Source organism: Pteropus vampyrus, unplaced genomic scaffold, assembly GCF_000151845.1.
Source record: "Pteropus vampyrus isolate Shadow unplaced genomic scaffold, Pvam_2.0 Scaffold23, whole genome shotgun sequence".
Classification (NCBI taxonomy): domain Eukaryota; kingdom Metazoa; phylum Chordata; class Mammalia; order Chiroptera; family Pteropodidae; genus Pteropus; species Pteropus vampyrus.
Window position 1 is genome coordinate 10,840,820 of NW_011888804.1, and position 21,378 is coordinate 10,862,197.

Below are 21,378 nucleotides of genomic sequence, written 5' to 3' on the forward strand. Positions count from 1 at the left end.
AGGGCTCCATTGGCATTTAGCAACAACTAACACACTTCACAGTTTTATAATGACCATTTCCATCCTATCACTCAAATGCTAGAGATATTGCATTAGTCTGTGCAACCCCTTCCACTTAAACGCAACATGCTCATTACCTGTGAGGTCGTATTAGGTAAAAGTCATTACTTGGAGTACCCAGCACTCTAGAGCCATCGCCACTCTACTCAGTAACACCAGCAGTGGGTTCCTTACGTCGATTTGTCTGATGAGCCATCCAATTCCAGTATCTCATGGTGAAGACCTGCTCTGCTTCTTAAGACCTCTTTGTCAGGAACAGCTTCTTAATTTGGGTTTCTTAAGAATTGAATCCTGAATCAAGTGCAAGTAGTTCATTTGAGGGGAGATCCTAGGGAAACATGGAGAGGGAAGGGAAGGAGGGCAGAAAACAAGTTACCACTTCGGCCAACTGGAGTTTAATCCCACTGGGGACCCCTGGCAAATATTCTAGAACACACACTTCAGCGACATCCCTCTGGAAGGGTGAGAGAACTGGGGTGTTTATTCACCAACTCTCATCCATTATTGGTCAAGAGCTGCTCCTGGGAGGAGTTCGTTTCTTACACTTTTGTCCTACCCTGCACACAGGCATAGATGGAGCTGGTGGCCAGAGGTACCCAGGTGACAGCACCTAAAAGTCAAACGGAAATACAAGTGTTGAAGAGATATGGACGGGTCTCTGACAGCGTCTCCTACAATATCCAGAGTCTGAATAAAAGCACTAGCAATGGAGACCAAGAGGAATATGTTAATTTGAAAGACGCTGGAGGGAGGCAGAGAGTCCTGATGTGTAGACCAAGGGTACTAGTGTAGGTGAATGTCAGGTAGAACTGACCAGAGAAGAGCCATAGCTGTGTGCGGGTGCAGAACACGGGATTGTTATAAGGACGGACCTTACACCGGTGGAGCAGTCTGGGCAGGCTACTGCCTCTCTTCTGGTGTTGAGCCTGCACTCACTCTAGGCCATTCAGATTCGTAGCCAGGTATGGACCAGAACATGGACAACTGAAACCCCGTCTCTCCCACTTAAACCCGGGCCGGGGGGAAAAAGGAAAAAAGTGGCAAAAAAAACAAGGCCTGCAGCATTACATGCACCTTCCAGATCTTACATAATGGTTCTCTTGTGCCCCACCCTTGCCAAACCATGCAGGGAAGAGAATTCTGAAAACATAGCTCAGCTGAGCTCAGCAGAAACATGACAATGCCACCACCACAAAGTAACTGAAGAGAAGAAAGCTATTCTAGAGAAATCTGGTAATAAGTTTATTTCACTTTATGTTTTGCAAGGTTGTGAGGCATATAAGGGAGTCAAATGGGAACATAACAATCTGAAGAATGTGAACACATAGGTGGTGGCAGCAGCGGTAGGCTGGGAAGAAGGTGAAGCAGAGGAGCATTCGTCGAAATCGGCACTGATTCGGGATACCAGGCTGGTTGGGACAAGGAGGAAGAAGCAGCTGAGAAAATACATAAGTCCAGGTGCAGCGGACTCTGCCACTGAGTCTCGCGTCGGTGAATGTGAAGCCCAATCCCCAGAGCAGAAGGCTGCTATGAGCTGAGCGTGTGCAGACATCCCAGGGCAAGCCCACAGCGCTCCCTGCTGGCCACAAGCCAAACTTCCGTCTCTCCCTGAGGGGTTTCTTCTGCTACCCAAGACCCGGCATCCGAGTCATGTCTGCTCTCTGCCAACGCTGCTGTAAGAGATGGGGTGACCTGGATGAATTTCTTTCTTGGCTCCTGCATCTTGTTACATAACTCTCCCTAACTCTAGGTTTAATAATGCACTTCTTTTTGTTTCTGTTTATTTTGCTTTGCTTTCACCTATTCAATATATCCGAAGTATATCTTTGCATACAGAGGAGGTGGGTATTGCATTTTTTTTAATGTGGCAAGTTCTGGTAAGGCTTAATAACAAAATAATTACATACATGTTTGTGATCACTATATATCGTGCTTGGAATTTCACTCTTTCAGGGAATGATGAGTCTTTTCTAATCTTATTTGTTTAGAAAACAAACAATTACATTATTAACATTCAATCTGATATGCATCTCTTATTGACTGAGATAAATAAAACACTTTTAAGTTATTTTTGCTATTAAGAAGATTAGAATGTATCGACTTCTTACAGCTTAATTAAAGGGCAAAATATTACCACATGTTCTGGGAAAATCAGCCATGTATCTATCATCCAAGAAGTTGTACATCGAGATAAATATAGATATCCAAAAATTAACAGAATCCTGAATTTTATTTTTTAATATTTGAAATATCTTCCCACTTTCTACATGAAGTATGAAGATAGATACATATAGACAGATAATTAACATATAACATCATATTAGTTTCAGGTATATGACATGATGACTTGATATATGTATATATTACAAAATGATCACCGTAATAAGTTTAGTTAACATCTATCACCACACATAATTACAATTTTTTTCTTATGATGAGAACTGCAAAGATCTACTCTCTTAGCAACTCTCGGATATACAACACAATATTATTAACTACAGTCATCATACTGTCCAGCACCTCCCTAGGATTTATTTATCTTATAGCTGGAAGTTTGCACATTTTGTCCACTTCACCCATTTCCCATACCTCCCCACCCCCTTATTATCTTCCCTAATGGACAAGAGCTTTACTCCATCATTCAACATTAAGCAAGTGTTGGCTGACAAGCATGTCCAGCCTTGGGGACGCGGCAGTTGTCAGCATACAATTTCCCTTGGGGACCTTTTTTTAAAATAAATTTATTTATTTTTTTATGGTGACATCGGTTGACAAAATCCGATAAGTTTCAGCTGTACATTTTAACGGTATCTCTTTGGGGATCTTACACTCTGGTGTAAGGAGACAAAAACTGAACAACTAAGCAACTAACATCATCCATAAGGTGGTGACGAAGCTTTGCAGAGAAATATAACAGGGTCAGGACAGAGGGCAAGACGGGCCTTTCTGGAGATGACACTTAAGCTAAAGCCACAGCAGGGCGAATGTGAGCCAGGCGAATTAGGGGAGGAGTATCTAGTGTACGTGACCTCAGGCGGGAGCACACTCAGAACATAAATGTTCTCTGAGCATCAGTGAGTTCTGGGAGCGGGAAGAAGGAGGTGGTGGGCGGGTTGAGGGGCCTGAGAAGCCCCTGTAAGGACTTTGGCCTTTTCCCGGAGTGAGTGGAGAGGCCACCACAAGGCTGTTTTGTTTGTTTTTTGTTTGTTTATTTGTTTCTGTTTTTAGTGCTCAAATTTTTTCTTTTCTTTTTAAAATTGAAATTGCACTCCAGTTGAAGGTACTACCTCTATGAACTTGGTGGTGGTCAACCCTGGGGGAGAACCCCTGGGGTGCAGGAAAGGGAGAGAATCAGGAAGAGGAGTCCGCACAATCCAAGCACCGCCGCCCCTCCCCCCCCCCTTTGTATGCACATGTCAGGTTTGTGTGTGTTCTAGTGGTTTCCGAGATAAATATTTTTAAGAGCTTTGCTCACAATCTGTATCTTGGAGGAATCTTATTTGTACCGCATTGAACACAGATGTCTTTTCAAAGGCTGTCCCTTGGGTACTGTGCTTTTGGTCACAGCCAGCATCTGTCAAGGGCCATTAGGTGGGCAGCGGGCTGCAGTTTTGTCTTTCTAATGGTGCTGGCAGGGCCGGGAGAAGTGGCCAGGGCTGGTCAACTGGGGGCGTTTGCCCTTCTGACCCTTTGGGTCACTGGAGTCCTGCAGAGCTGCTCCCATGGATCCAATCAGCCTCCGGGGAAATCATCTTTGTCCTCCTCCTGAAAAAGCTCTTCCAGAGCTACTGGACATGGGGGAGGATGAGGGATATGGGACTCAGACAGACTCCTTCAAGTGGGCGGAGGGTGCAGCAATGAGAAAGGGGACGGCAGACGAGAGAGGCCCTTTACCCAGGGAGCCTGTTCCCTAAGCTGAGGGGAAGGGGAGGGCTTGGCCATGGTGGAAGCATTCCCCCACCTTCTCCCCTTTGTTGAATTTATTAGTTCTAACATATTTTTTGTGTGGAATCTTTAAGATTTTCTCTACATAAGAGCACGTCCTCTGTGAACAGAGATAATTTTACTTCTTCCTTTTCAATTTGGATAGCTTTTCTTTCTGTTATTTGCCAAATTGCTCTGTGAATCGCCATCTTTCATTGTTGCTGGTCAGTTTTTAATTAATGTGATAACCTTAGTTTGACTCAGTTTAGGGTTTGGACCTTTAGTCAGTATTCCTGATATCTGCATGGTCTCAACCAGGTGAGGATGTCTTTCTCTCCTCTGCCCCTACTGCCATCACACCTAAATTACAAGGTATTTGGGGTAAAGGGAGTCAAACATGGTGACGGAAGGAAACTACACTTTTGGTGGTGAGTGCACAGTGCCGTATATGGAGATCTCCCCCTGGCTGGGCTGTTGCCATCCCCCTTAGTGTCCTCAATCCCATGGACCACCCCTCACTCTACGCTTTGCTGCCCAGGGACACAGAGAGGAATGTGATGCTGCCTGTGGCCCCTCTTCCTTGGTTAAACTGTCTGCTGCAAGGACAACATGAAGAAAATTGGTTTTGTTTCCTATTAGTCTGTTTAGACTAAGGCTTAAAAAATACCTGAAATGCAAATGACCTTCAATAAATGGGATGAATGTCCCAAAAGAAATGTGATTTGGGGCCAGATGACAGTGTTGGAGGCATCGAAGGCAAGCAATCTGAAAGAGGAGAAGGACTCATGTTCCTAATTCTGCTCTGATGGCTCTGAGCCTGGCTGACAGAGGGTGTCCACAGCGGGCAGGTATGTGGATCCGCCAAATCCAACACTTGTCAGAAGTGCTTGGCTCAGCGCTGGGGCCAGGGCAGCTGGAACCAAAGGCAGTGCCATTATTATGGTGGCGATGAAAGTTCTGGGATCCTGATTTCATCTAAGATCCAAAGGCAGAGCTCACCCTCCCTGAGGCAGGAGAAGCTCTGTGGTGCGTGGAGAGCCCCGGGAGAAGGCCCTGCTCCTAACTGCTTTTCTTGGAACCAGCCACTCAGATGCACAGGGAGCTCACTGCAAGAGACAGGAGCCAACAATAAGAGGTCCTGGGAGAGCCCTGCCCAGCAGCAGGCTCAGGAGGCGGAGCTCAAGGTGTTATCACCATGACCTGGACCCTCTCCTGCTCCCCCTCCTCACTCTCTGCACAGGTGCAGCCCTCTACGCCCTGCCTGCAGGCTCAGCCCCATGCACCCTGAGCTTGACCTTGGCACAGCTTCAGGTTAAGACCCCTGGGAATGGTCCCTTCATCCTCAAGTCCCCTCTCTTCTCCTATGACCTGATGCAGAGGCCCTGGAAGAGATGGCTAGGATTAGCTGCACTGCAGATAACCTCAGGGATAGATATGCATCTTGGTACCAGCAGAAGCCAGGCCAGGCCCCTGTGCTGGTCATCTATTATGATAACATCCAGTCCTTGGGGATCCCTGACCGATTCTCAGGCTCCAACTCGGGGAACACAGCCACCTTGACCATTAGCGGGGCCTGGGCTGAGGATGAGGCTGACTACAACTGTGCCATCTCCTATGGCACTTGGAGGAGCTATCAGTGACTCATAGTGACACAGACAGATGGGGACATGAGGTACAAACCTGCCTGCCCTGGCCTGATTCTCATTGTCCTTCCCCCTGCCACCTCCATGCTGGACAGAAGGGTCCGGAGCTTTGGGTGAGGATTCTAGTTCTCACCAAGTTAATCATCCTCAGCTAGGCCTCAGCTTCTGCTCTGTCCCCTGGGGACAGCAACCCCTGGCCTCAAAGCTGCATGAGGACTAACCAGCATGGCGGCTGTGATCGGCTTCAGTATCACAGAGCTCAGTCCAGATCCAAGATGCTCCATCATGAAAATGACTCCATGGAATCAGAGACAGAAGACACACCTCTCTGGCCACCCCTGGGTGCTGAGCTCCTGACACCAGCAAGGGAGATAGTCATAGGAAGAGAAGTTCTAATTGTCACACAGATGTGAGGCCTCAGGGCCTGTATCAGGGGTGGATGACATCACGGTGAACTGACACCCTGTGGTTGCCTTTCCCTTAAGACAGGAGACCCAGGGACCTGTGCTAGAGAACCCTCAATATAGGCATGCCCCGCTCCAGCCCAGAGAGCTCTGATATAGAGGGGCCACTGGCATAGAGGAAAAGGAGAGGCTTAGCAGGTAGACAGACCTGGGATGTAATCTTGTTCATTCATTCATACGCCCTCTCAAAAGCCTTATGGAGCACTGCTGTGTGCCAGGCTCAGTGCTAGACACCAGGGATGCAATAGTGAATGGGAGAAGCACTGTCCACTCTCCGCGTTCCAAGTCTATTGAATGTATTCTTAACCATGGGGTCCACGAATTATAGTCAACATTGTATATGGTTGGGAAAATGAGCCTTTTTCTGGGGAGAAATTCTGTGGCTGTTGCCACATTGTCAGAGATATCCGCAGTCCATAAAATGCTTCCCGTCCTCGGATCTAGAGGGCTCTATACCTTCCCAACTCTGGGATCTCCGGCAAGTCACAGCACTTAAATAAGCCCCTAAATATCAGTGTCCCCATCTGTGAAATGGGGATCATGATGACCACTCCACAGAGTTATTATAAAGAGACATAGCTAGCTGTGTGAGTCAGGGCTCTCCAGAAAACAGAACCAAGAGAATATTTATCTGTATATATAAATAGAGAGAGAGAGCTAAAGAGAGATTTATTTTAATGAATTGGTTTATGATTGTGGAGATGTGAGTCCAAAATCTACAGAGTACGTGGGCAGGACAGAGCCCCGAGGATGAGTTGCAGTTTGAGTCCATCTGCTGGCAGAATGCCTTCTAGGTTAGGGGAGGTCTGTCTTTGTTCTATCCAGGCCTTCAGCTGATTGAATGAGGCCCACTCATCATAGGAAGAGCAATCTGCTTTATTCAAAGCGTTGATTTAATGTTAATCCACCTATTTAAATGTTAATATCATCCAAAAACACCCTCACAGAAACATCCAGATGATGTTTGATCAAATATCTGGGCCCTGTGGCCAGCCAAGTTGACACTAAATTAACCATCTCAATGGCCTTAAATAAACAAAGGCAGCTATATCATCACCTTGTGTTGAATGAAACCCCTGGGCTTTGGAGAATGTTTTGAACCTTCCAAAATAGCAGAAGCCATCCCAGAGGGAGGCTCTGGAGCCATACAGCAAGTCTAGTGACCCTGAGAACCTGGGAATTTTTAGAAAATTTGTACCTGAGACCTCAGGAAAGGGGTCCATCTACCTGTTTTGAAGATGGCCTGGGAGAGAGGAGTCCACGGTAGCTGCAGGCAGTCTCTTGAGCATGTGGGATGGAGAGTGGAGGGGAGACTGACCAGCAGGGGGCAGAAGTGAGGATTGCCTTTGACAAGGAGCAGGGCAGAAGCGACTGGACAGGGTCATGCCCCTCTGCTCCAAGAGAGAAGGGCTGGGGCAGGCAGGGCACAGGACAGCCAGACAACTGGACCCAGACTTTCTAACTCAGCCTGAATCTAGTTTTAGGCACATTTCAGTTTGGGAGTTGGGGGTAGCAGGCCTGAGCGGACCAGAACTTCAGTTGCATCAGCTGGGAAGGCCTAGCCTATGCCTCCAGGGTCCCTAGCATCCAGCCAGACATGGATTTCTGACAGTGGCCACCACAGGAGGATGGGGTCTGTAGTGGCAGGTGTAGAGGCAAAGGTAGGGGGAGCAGCTGGGATCACTGAGTTTAGGGATAGCCCCTTCTCCCCAAGACCTTGGGCAGTCCCCAGAGGAACCACGGCTTCTAGGCCGTGGGCAGTAGGTAAGAGTCACATCCACACAGGGGTTCTGGAAGGGAGCAGTTTCAGTTTGGACCCCCCCCCCCAGAACGGACCCTGCTCAAGCCCACAAAGTTTGAGTAGCCCAGGCCAGAGGCAGGAGTGGGCCAAGTACCTCAATGGGGAGAAGCCCCTCCAGGGGCTCCTTCATACCCTGCAATATCTGGAAGTCAGTCTGTCTGTAACAGCATCCCATGACCATAGTAAAATAGACACCAACAGGATGTCTGGGATGGCCAGACTCTACCAGGGCATGCGGTGTTCATGAAATTCACTCTGGGGGACCCTGGGGAGAGCCCCACAGAGATGGATGAGCCATTAGGATGACACTGCCCCAGGACACACTGGGCCTGGGTGGACTGGGACAAAGAGGATATAAATCAAGGGACGGTTTCAAACATGAACTCCAAGTCAGCCAACTGTGAAGGGCGAGGGTGGATTTGACAATGAACTTTGTCTTGTATGCACAACTGGACCAGTGTGCCTCAGGACATTTGCCAAAATTTTTTTCATCAAAACTTTCAGTGAGAAATACATCTCCTGTCATTATCCAGAGCATATCTACGTATCTAGATAAATGAAACAAAACCCCATGAACCATCACTGTCCTTCCGATTGCAAAGGATGCTCTCATTCTCCTGTCTGCCCTAGGCTACTCAATTATTGCAAAACGCTGGTTGCAACTGACTGAATCGACTTCACAGCCTCTATGAGTTGCAACCGAACATTCGAAAAGTGGCAGTTGAAATATTACCAGGGATTCATTTATTGCTTAATGGCTACTGATTTTTCCCAAGCCACGTCAAGTGGGCTAGCTGGTAGTAGTATTAGTAGTAATAATAATAATAATCTTCTATATGTTTTATGCATAGAGCACTTCCTAGTTTAAAAAGCACTTTAAAAAGGACAAATACTGAATGATTCTACTTACAAGAGGTTCCTAGAATAGTCAAATGTGTGGAGAGAGAAACTAGAATACAGGTTATCAGGAGCTGGGCAGAGGGAGGAATGGGGAGTTGCTTAATGGGGACAGAGTTTCAGTTTTGCAAGATGAAAACGTTCTGGAAATGAATGATGGTGATGGCTGCACAACAATGTCAATATGCTTAATACTACTGAATCGTACACTTAAAAATGGCTAAGATGGAGGAGAAGGAGGAAAGGAAGCCTGGAGACATGTAAGTGACCAGAGTTGTCACTCCTGGCAGCTTTAGTGCAGAGCAAGGCCCTTGCCACCCAATGAGGACACTCAGCCTCTCCTCATTGCCTACCGCTCACCCCTCACCACAGCACAGGGGCCCTGGGCTAACGGTGTAACTGGACATGGGGGAGGTGGCTGGTTCACGCTGAAAGGAGAGGAAAAAGGGGCCTCTCGGAAGCCACCGCTATACACCAGATACTGGGTTTGTGGTGGTGACCTCTGGATAAAATCTATGAGGGTGTGAGAGTGTGAGTGTGTGGAGAGAGAGAGAGAGAGAGAGAGAGAGAGAGAGAAAGGAGATCTGTTAAGCGCTGAACATGGCACATTGAAGATCATTTTTATTAATTATATTGTGATTCCCCAACTTGAACACTGGCTTTTTGCTAAACCAACACCTGTTTCCTGCCCTGCCACCACCCCCACCTCAAGGCTGGTCAAAAGAGAAGCCCCAGCCCCAGCCTCACCCCACTGGACTCATGATCCACTGGGTGCTCGGCTGCCCTCCATGGCCCATCCAGGCCCCAGGGAGATATCTGCTCACAGACTGAGCACCCTTGGGGAACTGGGGAAAGAGGGCAAGAGCAGGTGTGACTCACCCAGGGCCCCAGGGGTGGGGCCCGGCTGGCAGCTGTGATGGGAGGCAGTTGAGCCCTTGATCCTGACCGCAGCAGGGCGGTTGGCAGATGCTCCACTGGGAGAGATGCCCAGGAGTAATGGTCATGGCCCTGGAGAGGGTGGGGCACTGGGACAGGGACCAAAAAAAGCCCAGGCAGAGAACAAGGCCACTCTGGCCGAGGTGCACTGCGACAGCCATTGACAGTGAGAGGGACCAGAGGTACCTGTTCCCTGCCCCCGCCAAAGGGAGCTTACACCAGCAGGTCAGCCAGAGGTGCCTTTGACCCTGAGGGCAGATGAGGCCCAGGACAGGCCAGGTGGGCTATAAGAACCAGAGGAGGCAGAGCTCTGGCTGCTGGCCCATGGTGCTGCTGGGTCTGGCCGTGGGCACCCATGGTCTGTCGCTCCCCACAGCAGCACCTCGGGGCAGGGCCCCAGGCCCTGGAGCCCCAACAAGAAGCAGCCCTTGGAGCCTGTGGGACAGGTAAGGGACTGAGTGAGTCATGTGGGGGGCATGAGGGTCCCTGCAGCTCAACCTAGGAGTGGGGAACAGAATTTCAGTGCGGGGAGAGGGGAGAGAAGCGAGAGTCCTGGGCAGACACTGGCTTTGTTTAAAGAGTTGACATTTTGTCTAGTGTGGATTTGTTTGCATTGATTTCTACTTTTTAATATTGTATTAAAATATTATTTATCTTAATTACTGAGTTTTGGGCATCTCTTAAATTTTGCAACCAAGACTAGTGCCTCACCCTAGTCCTCTGGGTAGGGCAGAAACGAAGTCAGGGCAGGATGTCCCATGGGTGGCGAGTGCTGCCCTCCCGGAGTGCTGGGTCCTCCTTCTCTAGCTGATGTGCCAAGTCCTCACTCTTCCCCTCCCTGGAGCATGAGGGCACAGGCTCTAGCTGATGCCTTGTGGTGGAGGTGACCTTCTCTGGTGTCCTTGGGTCACCAGACCCCGAGCTAAGGACCCTCAGCCAAGGCTGCCTTCTGGGACTGGCCCCCCAGGAGTCTGAGCCCACCCAGGATGCAGGCACCTCCATGGGAAAGGCCCTGGGCAAGGGTCTACAGGGGCCATGGCCTGCCGCACCTTGCTGGGTGACCCCAGCTCTTCCTCTCTGTGTATATGGGAAGTCCCCAGACAAAGTGCTGAGCATCTGAGACCACTTGTGATCATCACTGACACAACCACATATTCTTTGCAGGCATTAATCATTTTAGGGGCATAACCTCCCTCTCAGTGACCCCAAAGGGCAAATCCCTCTGTTATCCCTAACTTACATATGGGAATAGAGTCCCAGAGAGGTGAGGCAATCTGCCCAAGGTCACACAGCTGGTGCAGACTCCAGTGCCCAAACTCAATGGCCTCCAGCCTTCCCCATCTCCATCCTCTAAGTTGGGCTGACGAGTCCACCACTCTGGGCCTCAGTTTCCCCCTCTGCAAAGTGAGGGGTCCTAGTTGGATGAGGGCCTTGCAGCCTGGCACCTGCTCCAGGGGTGCGGGGGTCTCCATGGAGAAGGGCTGGAATGGGGTGAGCTGATCCTCTGCTACACCAGCGGTGCAGCATGGAGGTGGGTCAGCACCTGTGGGTGTTGGGTCAGCATTATGGCTGTCAGGTCAGGACTAGCCTCTCGGCGTCCAGCAGGGACAGGACCCAGGGGTTCCCCAGCCTTTGGGGGCCTGGCCACCTCCCCACGCCACCCCAGGACACAGCCCTGCCTGCTGCAGCCCTGTGCCCATCATATCCATCAGGTCCCTGCTCCGGACTGGCCCCCAGGAGGCAGGCCCCAGGTGTTGGCCCGGTGGGCTTTGGTCTAATCTTCAGTCACCATGGTATGTCTTCAGCAGTGGGACCCAGCTCATTGTCCTAGGTAAGTGGTTCTCACCATCTTTTCCATCCTGTCCCACCCCTCTGCTGTCTCTGGAAAGTCACTCTTCCCTCTCTGGGGGCTGCTTCCCCTCTGCCCTCCTAATCTTAAGGACCAACCCCCACTTTTCTCCATAAGGTCTGGAGAAGGTGGGTTGGTCTCGGGGTTACCAGCAGGAAGAACTCAGCGGCAGGAGCAGCCAACTCCAGAGTCCAACAGTCTGGATGCAACCAGACCCCAGGGGCCTGGGCTGGGGGTTTGGCCCAGGAATGAGGCTCCTTCCAGGGTAGATGCCCACAAGGGGACCAGAGGCTGATCCTGACCAGGAGCATGGGAGCAAGCAGCCTTGGAGACAGTCCTGAGTCCCTGGGGTCCGGGCTGAGGGCTCAATGCCCATCCAATCAGGGAGGGCCACACAGGTAGCCAGGGACAGGGTTATGACCCCAACCTCCAGGGACACAGGGTCAGCCCCAGGGGAGGCCCAGGGAGAAGTGAGAGAGGGGTCCTGCTCATTCTAAGCTGAAACTCTCAGGGCCTCTGCTGGGCCGTGGGGACATGGGGACACAGAGACACAGGGAAGGTGGGTTGAGGTGACCAGAAATCTGGCCCTTCCAGGATGGTGGTCAAAAAGGAGTAGGTCCTGTGGGGCAGGGACTCATCTGTCCCTAGAGCCCCATAACCCTTGGGGTCCAGGCGTCTCACCTGCCTTACCCAAAAGATTACATTAGAGTCAGGATATAACAAATGGGGAGCTCAGAGCCACATGGCTGCCCCGTGAAGTCGGGAGTCATCAGAGGTGCTGGGGTGGCCATGGAGCCTTTGTGCCCATCATCTGGGGGAGCAGCCCTAAGGACACAGCCTGTGGTCAGGGCAGGAGGAATAGAGAGACAGGCAGAGCCACGAGGAGCCCCTGGGCTTTTGGCTGGGAGGAACCAGTCCTCGCTAGAGAGCTGAGATCGGGCTGGGGCAGAGCTGGGGGCCCAGAGGGAAGAGGACACTCCAGGCTCCACTGTACTCTGGACTCAGGCTCAGGGCCTCCCCACATGCCATCAGGATTCTCCTGGCAGACCAGGTCGGGGGCCCCGGGCTCCCGAAGAATGAAGTGAGGTAGTGTCCTGATGCTGGGCTGGGGGCTTGGGACATCAGGGCCAGACTCCACATTCGGACTCTGGAGACTAGGAGGAGGGAGGACAGTCTGCCCTGGTTACGTTCGGGGAAACCGAGGCTACAGATGGAGGAGCTTGACTAGGTCACCTGGGAGAGGTGACTGGGAAAGGCTTCTGGGGGCGCCGTCTGCAATCCAAGGACTGAGTAGAAAAGAAGCAACAGAGATGGAAGAAGGGTCCCTTTGGTGAACAAGCACAGACACTGTGGGAATGGTCACAGAGGCTGTAAATTAGTGGGGGCTGGCCCGACACCCTCACTCTCTCTCTATCTCACATTCTCTCCTCTGTCCACGAAGGTCAGCCCAAGTCCGCGCCTTTGATCATTCTGTTCCCGCCCTCCTCTGAGGAGCTCAGAACCAACAAAGCCACACTGGTGTGTCTCATCAGTGACTTCTACCCCAGCAACATGACGGTGGCCTGGAAAGCGAACGGCAGCCCCGTCACCCAGGGCGTGGAGACCACCAAGCCCTTGAAACAGAGCAACAACAAGTACGCGGCCAGCAGCTACCTGAGCCTGACACCCGACAAGTGGAAATCCAGCAGCAGCTTCAGCTGCCAGGTCACGCACGAGGGGAGCACTGTGGAAAAGACACTGGCCCCCTCACAGTGTTTTTAGGAACTTCAGCCCCCCACTACAAGGGGCTGGAGCAGAAAGACACCCAGGGGGATCCCCCTCCCAACCCCCAGTCGGCCTCCTCCCTCCTCCTCAAATAACTCTTAATAAAATGTCCTCATTGTCAATAGAAATCGTGCTCTCTGCTCATTTATTTTGTCTTATATTTAATTTGTGACCTCTCCAGGTTCTTGGGGTGGAGGGAGGGAATCCTTGGCTTGCAGCGAGAAAGTATTCCACAGGGAGAGGCTCACAGTCTCCCTGGGGTGCCTCCCAGGAAACTGGCCAGGACATGAGGAGTCTGGTCACCAGTCACAGTGCCCTTTCCTTCCCCCCGCCTTCCTCCTCCAGTGCACGGCTATGCCCACCATGAACTTCCTTCCTGGTCATGGTGGCCATGGCTGGTGACTTCCAGATAAACTCTCCCTTCCTGACCTGGTTGGGACTCTTTCTGCTCCTGGCCCTCACCCCCTGGAATGCCCTGCTCCCTCCATGCCCAGTGCAGTTCCCGCCCACCTTTGCCCCCTCCCTGTCAGTCCCTTAAGCTGGACCCGCTATGGGATCCAGGTTACTCCAGCAGCATCAGTTTTATAGGCTCTTAAATCTGGGTCCCACCTCGATTCCTCACCCAATGGCAGATTCAGAGATGTAAGAGGACTACAAGGAAGACAGGAAGATAACTGTCATACAAAAGGCCTGCCAGGAGGCTCGGATACTTGACCGATAGGTTCTGAGCTTCCCAGGAACCAAGCAAAGAGGGAAATTTCTCTGAGATTAAACTAAGGCCTTTGCTGGTGGAAAATTGATGTCTCAATGCTAAGGCCAGACATCTTGTATCACAATTAAAAGTGTCCCAGATCCCCTGAGCCGTTCCCCTACTCGCAGCTCAGCTCTGCCCCCTGAGAGCAAAGGGAGATGGGATACTCTCAGGTGTGTGGCATGGAAAGGCACCTGCCCTCTTCTTGGGTGGTGGGGTAGTTGTGATGCATTAATTGTTAGATACTATCCCCATCAGCTCATGGACATCAGCAGGAAAACCAGGACCTTATGGGGACTTTGTGAGGCTGTGAGGCTCCCAGGGTCTCTCTGAGGATGAGCTCTTCCCAGGCAGGTCGTCTTTTGGGGGTTGGATGGGGTGGGGGCAGTGGCAGTGGGTCAGGCTCGAGTCACCATGGGTGGGGGGCTACGGAGGGGCCATGCTGAGGTCCTGGGTGAGTCTCTCCCTTGGCTTCTGCATTAGTTTCCTGTGGTAGTGGCTCAAAACGACACAGGTCTGGAGGTCAGAAACCTGAAATGGGTCCTACAGGCTAAAAGTAAGATGTTGGCAGGGCCATGCTCCCTGCCTTTTCAAAAAGCTTCTAGAGGTTCCCGCATTCTTCGGCCCGTCTCTCGTCTCTCTAACATCAAAGCCACTTGTAGCATCTTCACCTCTTTCTCCCTTCCTCTCTGACCTCTGCATCCATCGCCACATCACCTCCTGCCTCTCTCTTTTGGACCCTCCTGCCTCTCTCTTTTCTATATAAAGACCCTACATGAGGTCACCCAGATCATCTCCCCATCTCAAGGGCCTTAATTCCATCACGTCTGCAAGAGCCCTGTTGCCATGTAAAGGAACAGGTTCTGGGGATTAGGATGGGGACCCTCTTGGGGGCCATAGTCGACTGACACAGCTCCATGTTTCAGTTCCCTTGGGGTCTGGGAAACCTTCTCCCACATTCCTCTCTATTGCCACATCCTGCCCAGTCACCGGTCTGGGCCACTCCTGGGGCCTTTCCAGCCCAGGCGCAGCTCTCCTTTCTCTCTGGTCCCTTGTGGCTCTTTCTTCTCCTTCTGGGGTCATGTAGGAAGGGATATTGATTTTAGCTTCAGCTTTGGGGCATTTCTCCTCACTAGTCCTGGCTAAATGCTCTCCTGGTCTTACCTCCTGATCGCCAAACTGCCCTTGGGGGAAGATCCTACCACCTACTCCAGATCTCAGCTCCTGACCCCAAGTACCCACCGCCTTCAGCACCGCTCATCCTAGTCAAGTCCACTAATCAGTCTAGCTACCTCCCTGAAGAGCTCCAAGCCCACCTGGACCCTGGTCCCCCACCTTGGAACCCATGACCTAAGGGGACATAGTTGTTGGGGCTGACGAAAGATCAAGGGGCCTCGGGTCAGAGTGGCTGGCTTCTTCAAGCCCCTTCCCCTTCCTCAGGGTCAGGGTCAGGGTCAGGGCACGTGGGGGAGGAGCCAAGAGAGGGTTCCCTCTGCCTGGGGACCCCACCTCAGTCCAGATTCTAGGAAGGAAGATCATTGCAGGGCTCACCATGCCTCACCACCAAAAGGGTCAGTCCCTGATAATGTGCCTGCCCCACCCACTCCCCATGTCTTGAGAATAAAGTCAGTGCCAAACCCCAAATACAAGGCTGTTCAGTATCTGCCCCTTCCCACTCCAGCTGCATTTTGTGGCCTCCACGTCCTCCAACACTGAAGGACTTACATCCCTGAAGGGCCACGCCCCTCACGCCTCTGCACCTTTGCTCCTGCTGTTCTTTTTCCTGGGTCTGCTGTTCCCTCTGCCGACATGCCAGTCCATGCCCCGCCATTCGCTTCTCTGTAGCTGATTTGGGCTCCTCCAGAAAAAGGAGTGCCTGGGGGCCGAAAGGAGCTGCTCCAGGCATTTCCCACTCATTCCTGTCTCCCCGTATCTCCTGGAGGCTGTCAGGAGGCAGCTTCTGTCACCACAGGATAGAATGAGGAATGAGGCTTTGTGCCTCAGCCCCTAGGGGGTTGAGTTGCAGCATGAACTGGGCTCCTCACCCATAGAGTGTCCTGTCTCCTGCCCCTTTGTCCTGCTGTTGCTGTCAGGGACACAAGGATGTGGTCCCTTGGCTGCTCTTTCTTTCTCTAAGATCATGAACTGGCTGAATCTAAAATGGGCTTGTTCCTTTACCTGTCCAGTCTCTCAGCCTTGCCTTGGACTTGACAACCAGGGCTGCTGCACAAGCCTGAGTCACCACCAGATGGTGGGCACCCAAGAGCAGGGGCTGCACATCCCTCAGTCCCTCAGAGGATCAGCTGAGCCCTGGGTGGGGCGTGGCTGAGCCTCTGGATGACTGCTGCCCAACTGTGGGGTTGTTCCAAGCTCTGCTCAGGTGTTACCTCACCTGCCACAAGAACAGTGATGCTGGCCAAGCGCTGCTTGAGGGAAGTTCTGCACTGGTGTTTGATGTGCTCCACCTCCTGTGATATTCCGACCACCCACGAGCCAGTGCTAACACCCCCACACTTTACAGATGAGGAAACAGAGTTTCTGGGAGCTGAAGCAGTCTGCTCATCTCTCTCAGGTATTCAGGACTGAAAAAATGGTGGGCACCAGCCCTTCTCATCCAAGGTCAACCCAACGCCACCACGTTTTCCCTGATGCCAGACTAAGGAGGCTGTGCTGATTGGGTCCTGCAGGTGTTCAGGGCCACGTGGATGGTGGACACCCAGGCCTCTTGACCTGTGACAGCCCCCAAGGAGGCTGTGCCTATGAAGCCAGAAGAAGGTGCTGAGCACATGGATCCCCTGGGCCTCCAGAAATCTGAGGCATCTTTAAGGCTCTGTGGGGTGGGGGGACTAGGTTCCTCAATCTATATTGACTCAGTGGGTACAGGAGGCAAACAGGAGGGGAGTCACAGACCCTCTGAGTCCAAGCACAGCAGGAGCAGGTGTTATGTCCCAATTTCACAGGTGAGAGTACTGAGGCTCTAATGCTGGAGCTGCCCAGGGTCACATGGTGAGTTGCTGGCTGTCCTGCCCCCCAGGCTCTTGCCATGGCTCCTCAGCCCTGCATGATGTCTCATTCATTCATTGATTCATTCACTCATTCAAAAACTCTAGGTGAGAATGGCTGCGGGTACAAATAAATGGAGACGAGCTGCCCTGCAAGAGCTCACATGCTGCAGGGGACAGATCTGGAGACCACTGCTCACCCCCACCATTGTCATCAAGCTCCTGGGGTCAGCTCGCAGCCCAGGGAGCATCTGACGCAGCACGAGCATCTCCCCGTGTGGTGGGTGCCGTCACTAGGCATCTCTCCAGGCTCATCCAGTCCCTTATGGACCCTCAAAGTTCCTGTTAGGGATGTCATTGACTTTTTCACAGAGAGTACGCTGACCCTGAGGGTCGTACTGGGGCTTCCTGCTTAGCTTAAAGCCAGGGCAGTCCATGGGAGTGATGACTCCAGGGCAGTGGGTGGGTCCATGCTGAGCAAGCCCCTCATGGAACAGAAGAGTGGTAGGTCCAGGGAGGGGTTTTGGCCTGCTCCCAACTTGCCTTTCTGTGTGACCTGAACAGACCCCTCCCTCCTAGGCCTCTTTCTGGTGGCCAGGGATGGGGAGGCTATTGAGTCAGATAGGAGCAGGGGAATATGGCTTCCTCCACAGCCACCTGAAGAACTAGAGCCCAGAATAGTATTTGGCAGAGAGGTCTGGGGGAAGAGAGGGGCAGTGATGGTAAGGGGGTGTCTGGCTCCAGCCTGTGTTTCAGGAGGACTCAGACACTTACCAGGAAAAAGACAAACCAGAAATGGATGCCCCAAAATGATGCCCACTTCCCAACACAAAGGTCCAAACTCAGGTTTTCAGATACCATGAAAATACAGCTTCCAGGAGTATCTACAGAACAGTCGAATGTCCACAATAGTGTCCATAGGTTTAGTGACACAAGACACAATGTGATGACAGTCACATCTCTCGGAGTGGGCTCTCCTTCACCTCCTCCCTCTGGACACATCAGCTTCTTCTTGGGGTCTCTGTGACCTCTGACCAGACTTTGAGTACCTCCTCTCTCCCTGGTTCATCCAAGGCCAGATTGTACATCAACCTCTTCCCTGTGGCTCCTGAGGGAAAAGTGTGGGAGGAACAGGGCCAGGCGGCCCAGGGCCCTGGCTGCACACACAGAGCATCCCAAACCAGCATTCACAGGGCCAGGAGGCTGGGTCCCCTCCAAAACACTGCTGTACCAAGTCCTTGAGAGGCACCTCCTGCAGAAGCCTTTGCAAGGACTCAAGGCCCAGTGCGGATGAGACCTCAGTGCAGACACTGCCCAAAGCAAAGTCAACCATCTGACATCTCTTTTTCGAGCACATACTATGTGTGGGGACACAGCGGTGGGCAACACAGGCACAGCCTTGCTCAGAGCACTCACATTTGAGGAACATGGGAGTCAGCCCAATAGATAAGTGAATGGTGTCGTGTAAGAGACAGAATCCATGCAGGCAGCGTCCAGCAGGGGTCTCATGAGAAGCAATGTCTGAGCAGCTGGAAGTGACCAAGGGCCAGGAGGAGAACTGACTCGGGGCCAGGTCCCTGCAACAAGGATTGGTGGCTTAGGGCCTCAGTTTCCCTCTGTCCAGCTGGGTTGATAATGATGGAACATCACTCCCTAGAGGGAAGGATGGTCAGATGGAAAGTGGACGTTTTGATTGTCTCTGTGTTTGACTGTTGTTGCCTTTATCGTTGGGTTGCTCCAGCCCCAGCGGCCTAAGGCGGTGCAGCTGGCCTGGCAAAACTGAGTCCCTTATGCCTGAAATAACCAGAAATCCCAACCGGCACCAGCCCTGGCAGCAGGTGCCTCCTTCTCCCTAGGCTGGGGAGGAGGGAGGTGGCTCCAGTTCTGGAAGCTTCTACTAGCCCAGACGGAGAAGGGGTCCATGTCACAGCACCAAGGCCACCAAGCCCCTCGGCCCAGGTCTGAGCTGGGAAGGGTCTCAAGATCTTTTACTTTTCTTTCTCCATGTACTATGGGAGGCCGGCTCCTGCCAGCATCCTCACCATGGGTGCCTGAGAACATGAAATGATAACGTCACCAGTCGTAATCTTGAAACCGACCCTCTTCACTCTTACATGAACCAGTCTTCCCTCAAATTTCTGTTGAGCCCCGGCTCCCATCAAACAGGAATAAAATCAAGGAGGAGATGAGCTTTAGCCATTGTGAGGTTCTACACAAGGCCTGGGGTACCCCGGTCAGGAGTTAGGCTGTAGTAGATGAGGGCTTGGGCAAAACCATAGCTGGGGTGCTTGTGCAATCACTGTTTTTAAGAGATATGCAAATAGGCCAGGTGTTAAGATGATATAAAAGTGTAACAGTGGACCTTCTTTAATCTCTTATTCTCCATAAACCAAAAGGCTGGTCCTGATGCTAAACTTGGCCTTCTTCCCTGTTTCAACTGCACCTAACACCCAGAATACAGCACAGGACTGGGGAAGGGCTTGGTGGGGTGCCTTGGAAGAGAACTCCTCCTCTTGGGCGCATGCTCCTTCTGTGGGTGGAAAAGGGGTATCCCAGAGGGATGTTCTTCCTACCAGAGAAAGGCATGTTCGGGGAATGAGCTCCTCAGTGTGGTTGGAGCATGGAGGCCCTGGCTCAGAGAATAGGTGTCAGATCGGGAAGGGCCTGCGGGCTGGCTTTGACATAGGTGTAGATAGAAATCAAGGTGGGTGTTTGAGGAAGAGAATGAGCCTATCAGACTGCAGGTTAGAAAAATCACTCTGGCTGCTCAGAGAATAAAGGCTGGTGGGAAAGTCAGGCCAGGGGTAGAAGGCCAGGGAGTAGTCTGTGCAGTAGGGGCCCACTGTAGCCCCAGGTGGGTATAAGCAGACAAGCTGAGGCGGTTGCATTAAATGATATTAAGTGCAAGACTTGTGGGGATCGATGAACGAAAGGTAGATGAGGAGGTGACATTAGATTCCTGGCTTTGAGATCAGCAGATTAAAGGTAAAAACAGGCAATAGAAAGAGGGCTGAGACCACAGGAGATGCTGCTCTCTTTTCCAGGAGACACGGTAACGGACGTGAAGATTATGGAGGGAGCACATTACTCAATGGCTGCTTTTGACTCCCTCTCTCACTTCTGGGGTTCCGGGAGCTAGAAGCCTAAGTGAGGCCCAGAAAGGAGAAACAAAGGTGCTTCCTGCTACCTATTGGGAGAGGAAGAGATAGCCTGGCTGAGGGTAGTAGCACAGTCAGTAGGGGTTGAAAGCCAACAAGACACTTCTGGGTTTGAGATTTAAAAGCCTTTCAAGTGTTTGCTGGCCACCAGCAGAGGGCACTCTAGACCTCAAAGGGTGATGACCGACAGGGACAGGGAGCAGATATGACTGCAGTGATGGATATCCACAAGGGCGAACGGGGTGTGGCGACAAACATTGGGACATCTCCAGCACGCGCTCCCCCACCAGCATTCCGATGGCCTGTGCTGCGGGAGGGATGGCCCACCTCACGAAGCCCCAATTCCACACCCACGTGGCACCCTTCTGACTTGGTTTCCTGGGCTATCACATGAAGTTAGGGTTCCCCCCCAAGAAAATAATTTCTTTCCCCAGCCCTAGTAAATCAACGCATCAGCATTCTGGCAAATATACTCCCCTCATGTGACGTTGGCGACTGTCCACTCATCCCTGAGTACTGAGCAACCCTGAGCCGATTGAGGCCATTTGGTTTTCACCTTGGCTGGTGCCTAAACCATCTGCCACCCTGAGAAGCCCTGGCAGCAACTGGCCAGGGCAGCAGCATGACATCCAGAACTGTCATTCCCCCCACCGCAGGGTAGATATGACACTAAATCACCACACCTTTGCTAAATCATTGGCCTATTTCCCTACCTGCAACAGGGGTGGTCAGAAGTGACCATCTTCTGGAGCCTTTGCAGTTGTGACGGTGCTGTCACCCTACCATGGGAGGAGGGTAGGGGAGAAATTGCAAAGTTGAGGGGAGGACACGCTTAGGACAGTCAGGTGTTGGGGATGGAGGGTACAAGATCAGGGTCCCCACCTCTCTTCAAATGACTATAGAGTCACTCCGAGAGGGTGAGATGGATCCATGATGTCTAATTTTTTGTTACATCTAGTAGAATTTTTAAAAAGTAAAGCACAATGTAATCTTCTGTTATGTTGTAAGAACTTTGGCAGTAAGAACAGAAAATTAAAGAAATACTTCAAAATATTAATAGCATAATAATCATCTATGTCTTCAGTTGGCCACGCAGGTTTGTATTCCTTAGTCCTCTGAGCTCCACGAG

At 51.7% G+C, this 21,378-nt stretch overlaps 1 protein-coding gene across 1 annotated transcript; it reads left to right on the top strand.

Annotated features, from left to right (window-relative positions):
- The first annotated feature begins 9,879 nt into the window (after positions 1-9,879).
- On the top strand, positions 9,880-13,419 carry IGLL1 (immunoglobulin lambda like polypeptide 1). The gene is made up of 3 exons (XM_023528299.1): positions 9,880-10,171; positions 11,438-11,556; positions 13,016-13,419. Exons 1-3 carry the CDS (start codon positions 9,984-9,986, stop codon positions 13,333-13,335), a joined length of 627 nt encoding a protein of 208 aa, XP_023384067.1. The 5' UTR covers positions 9,880-9,983; the 3' UTR covers positions 13,336-13,419.
- The last annotated feature ends 7,959 nt before the right edge of the window (positions 13,420-21,378 follow it).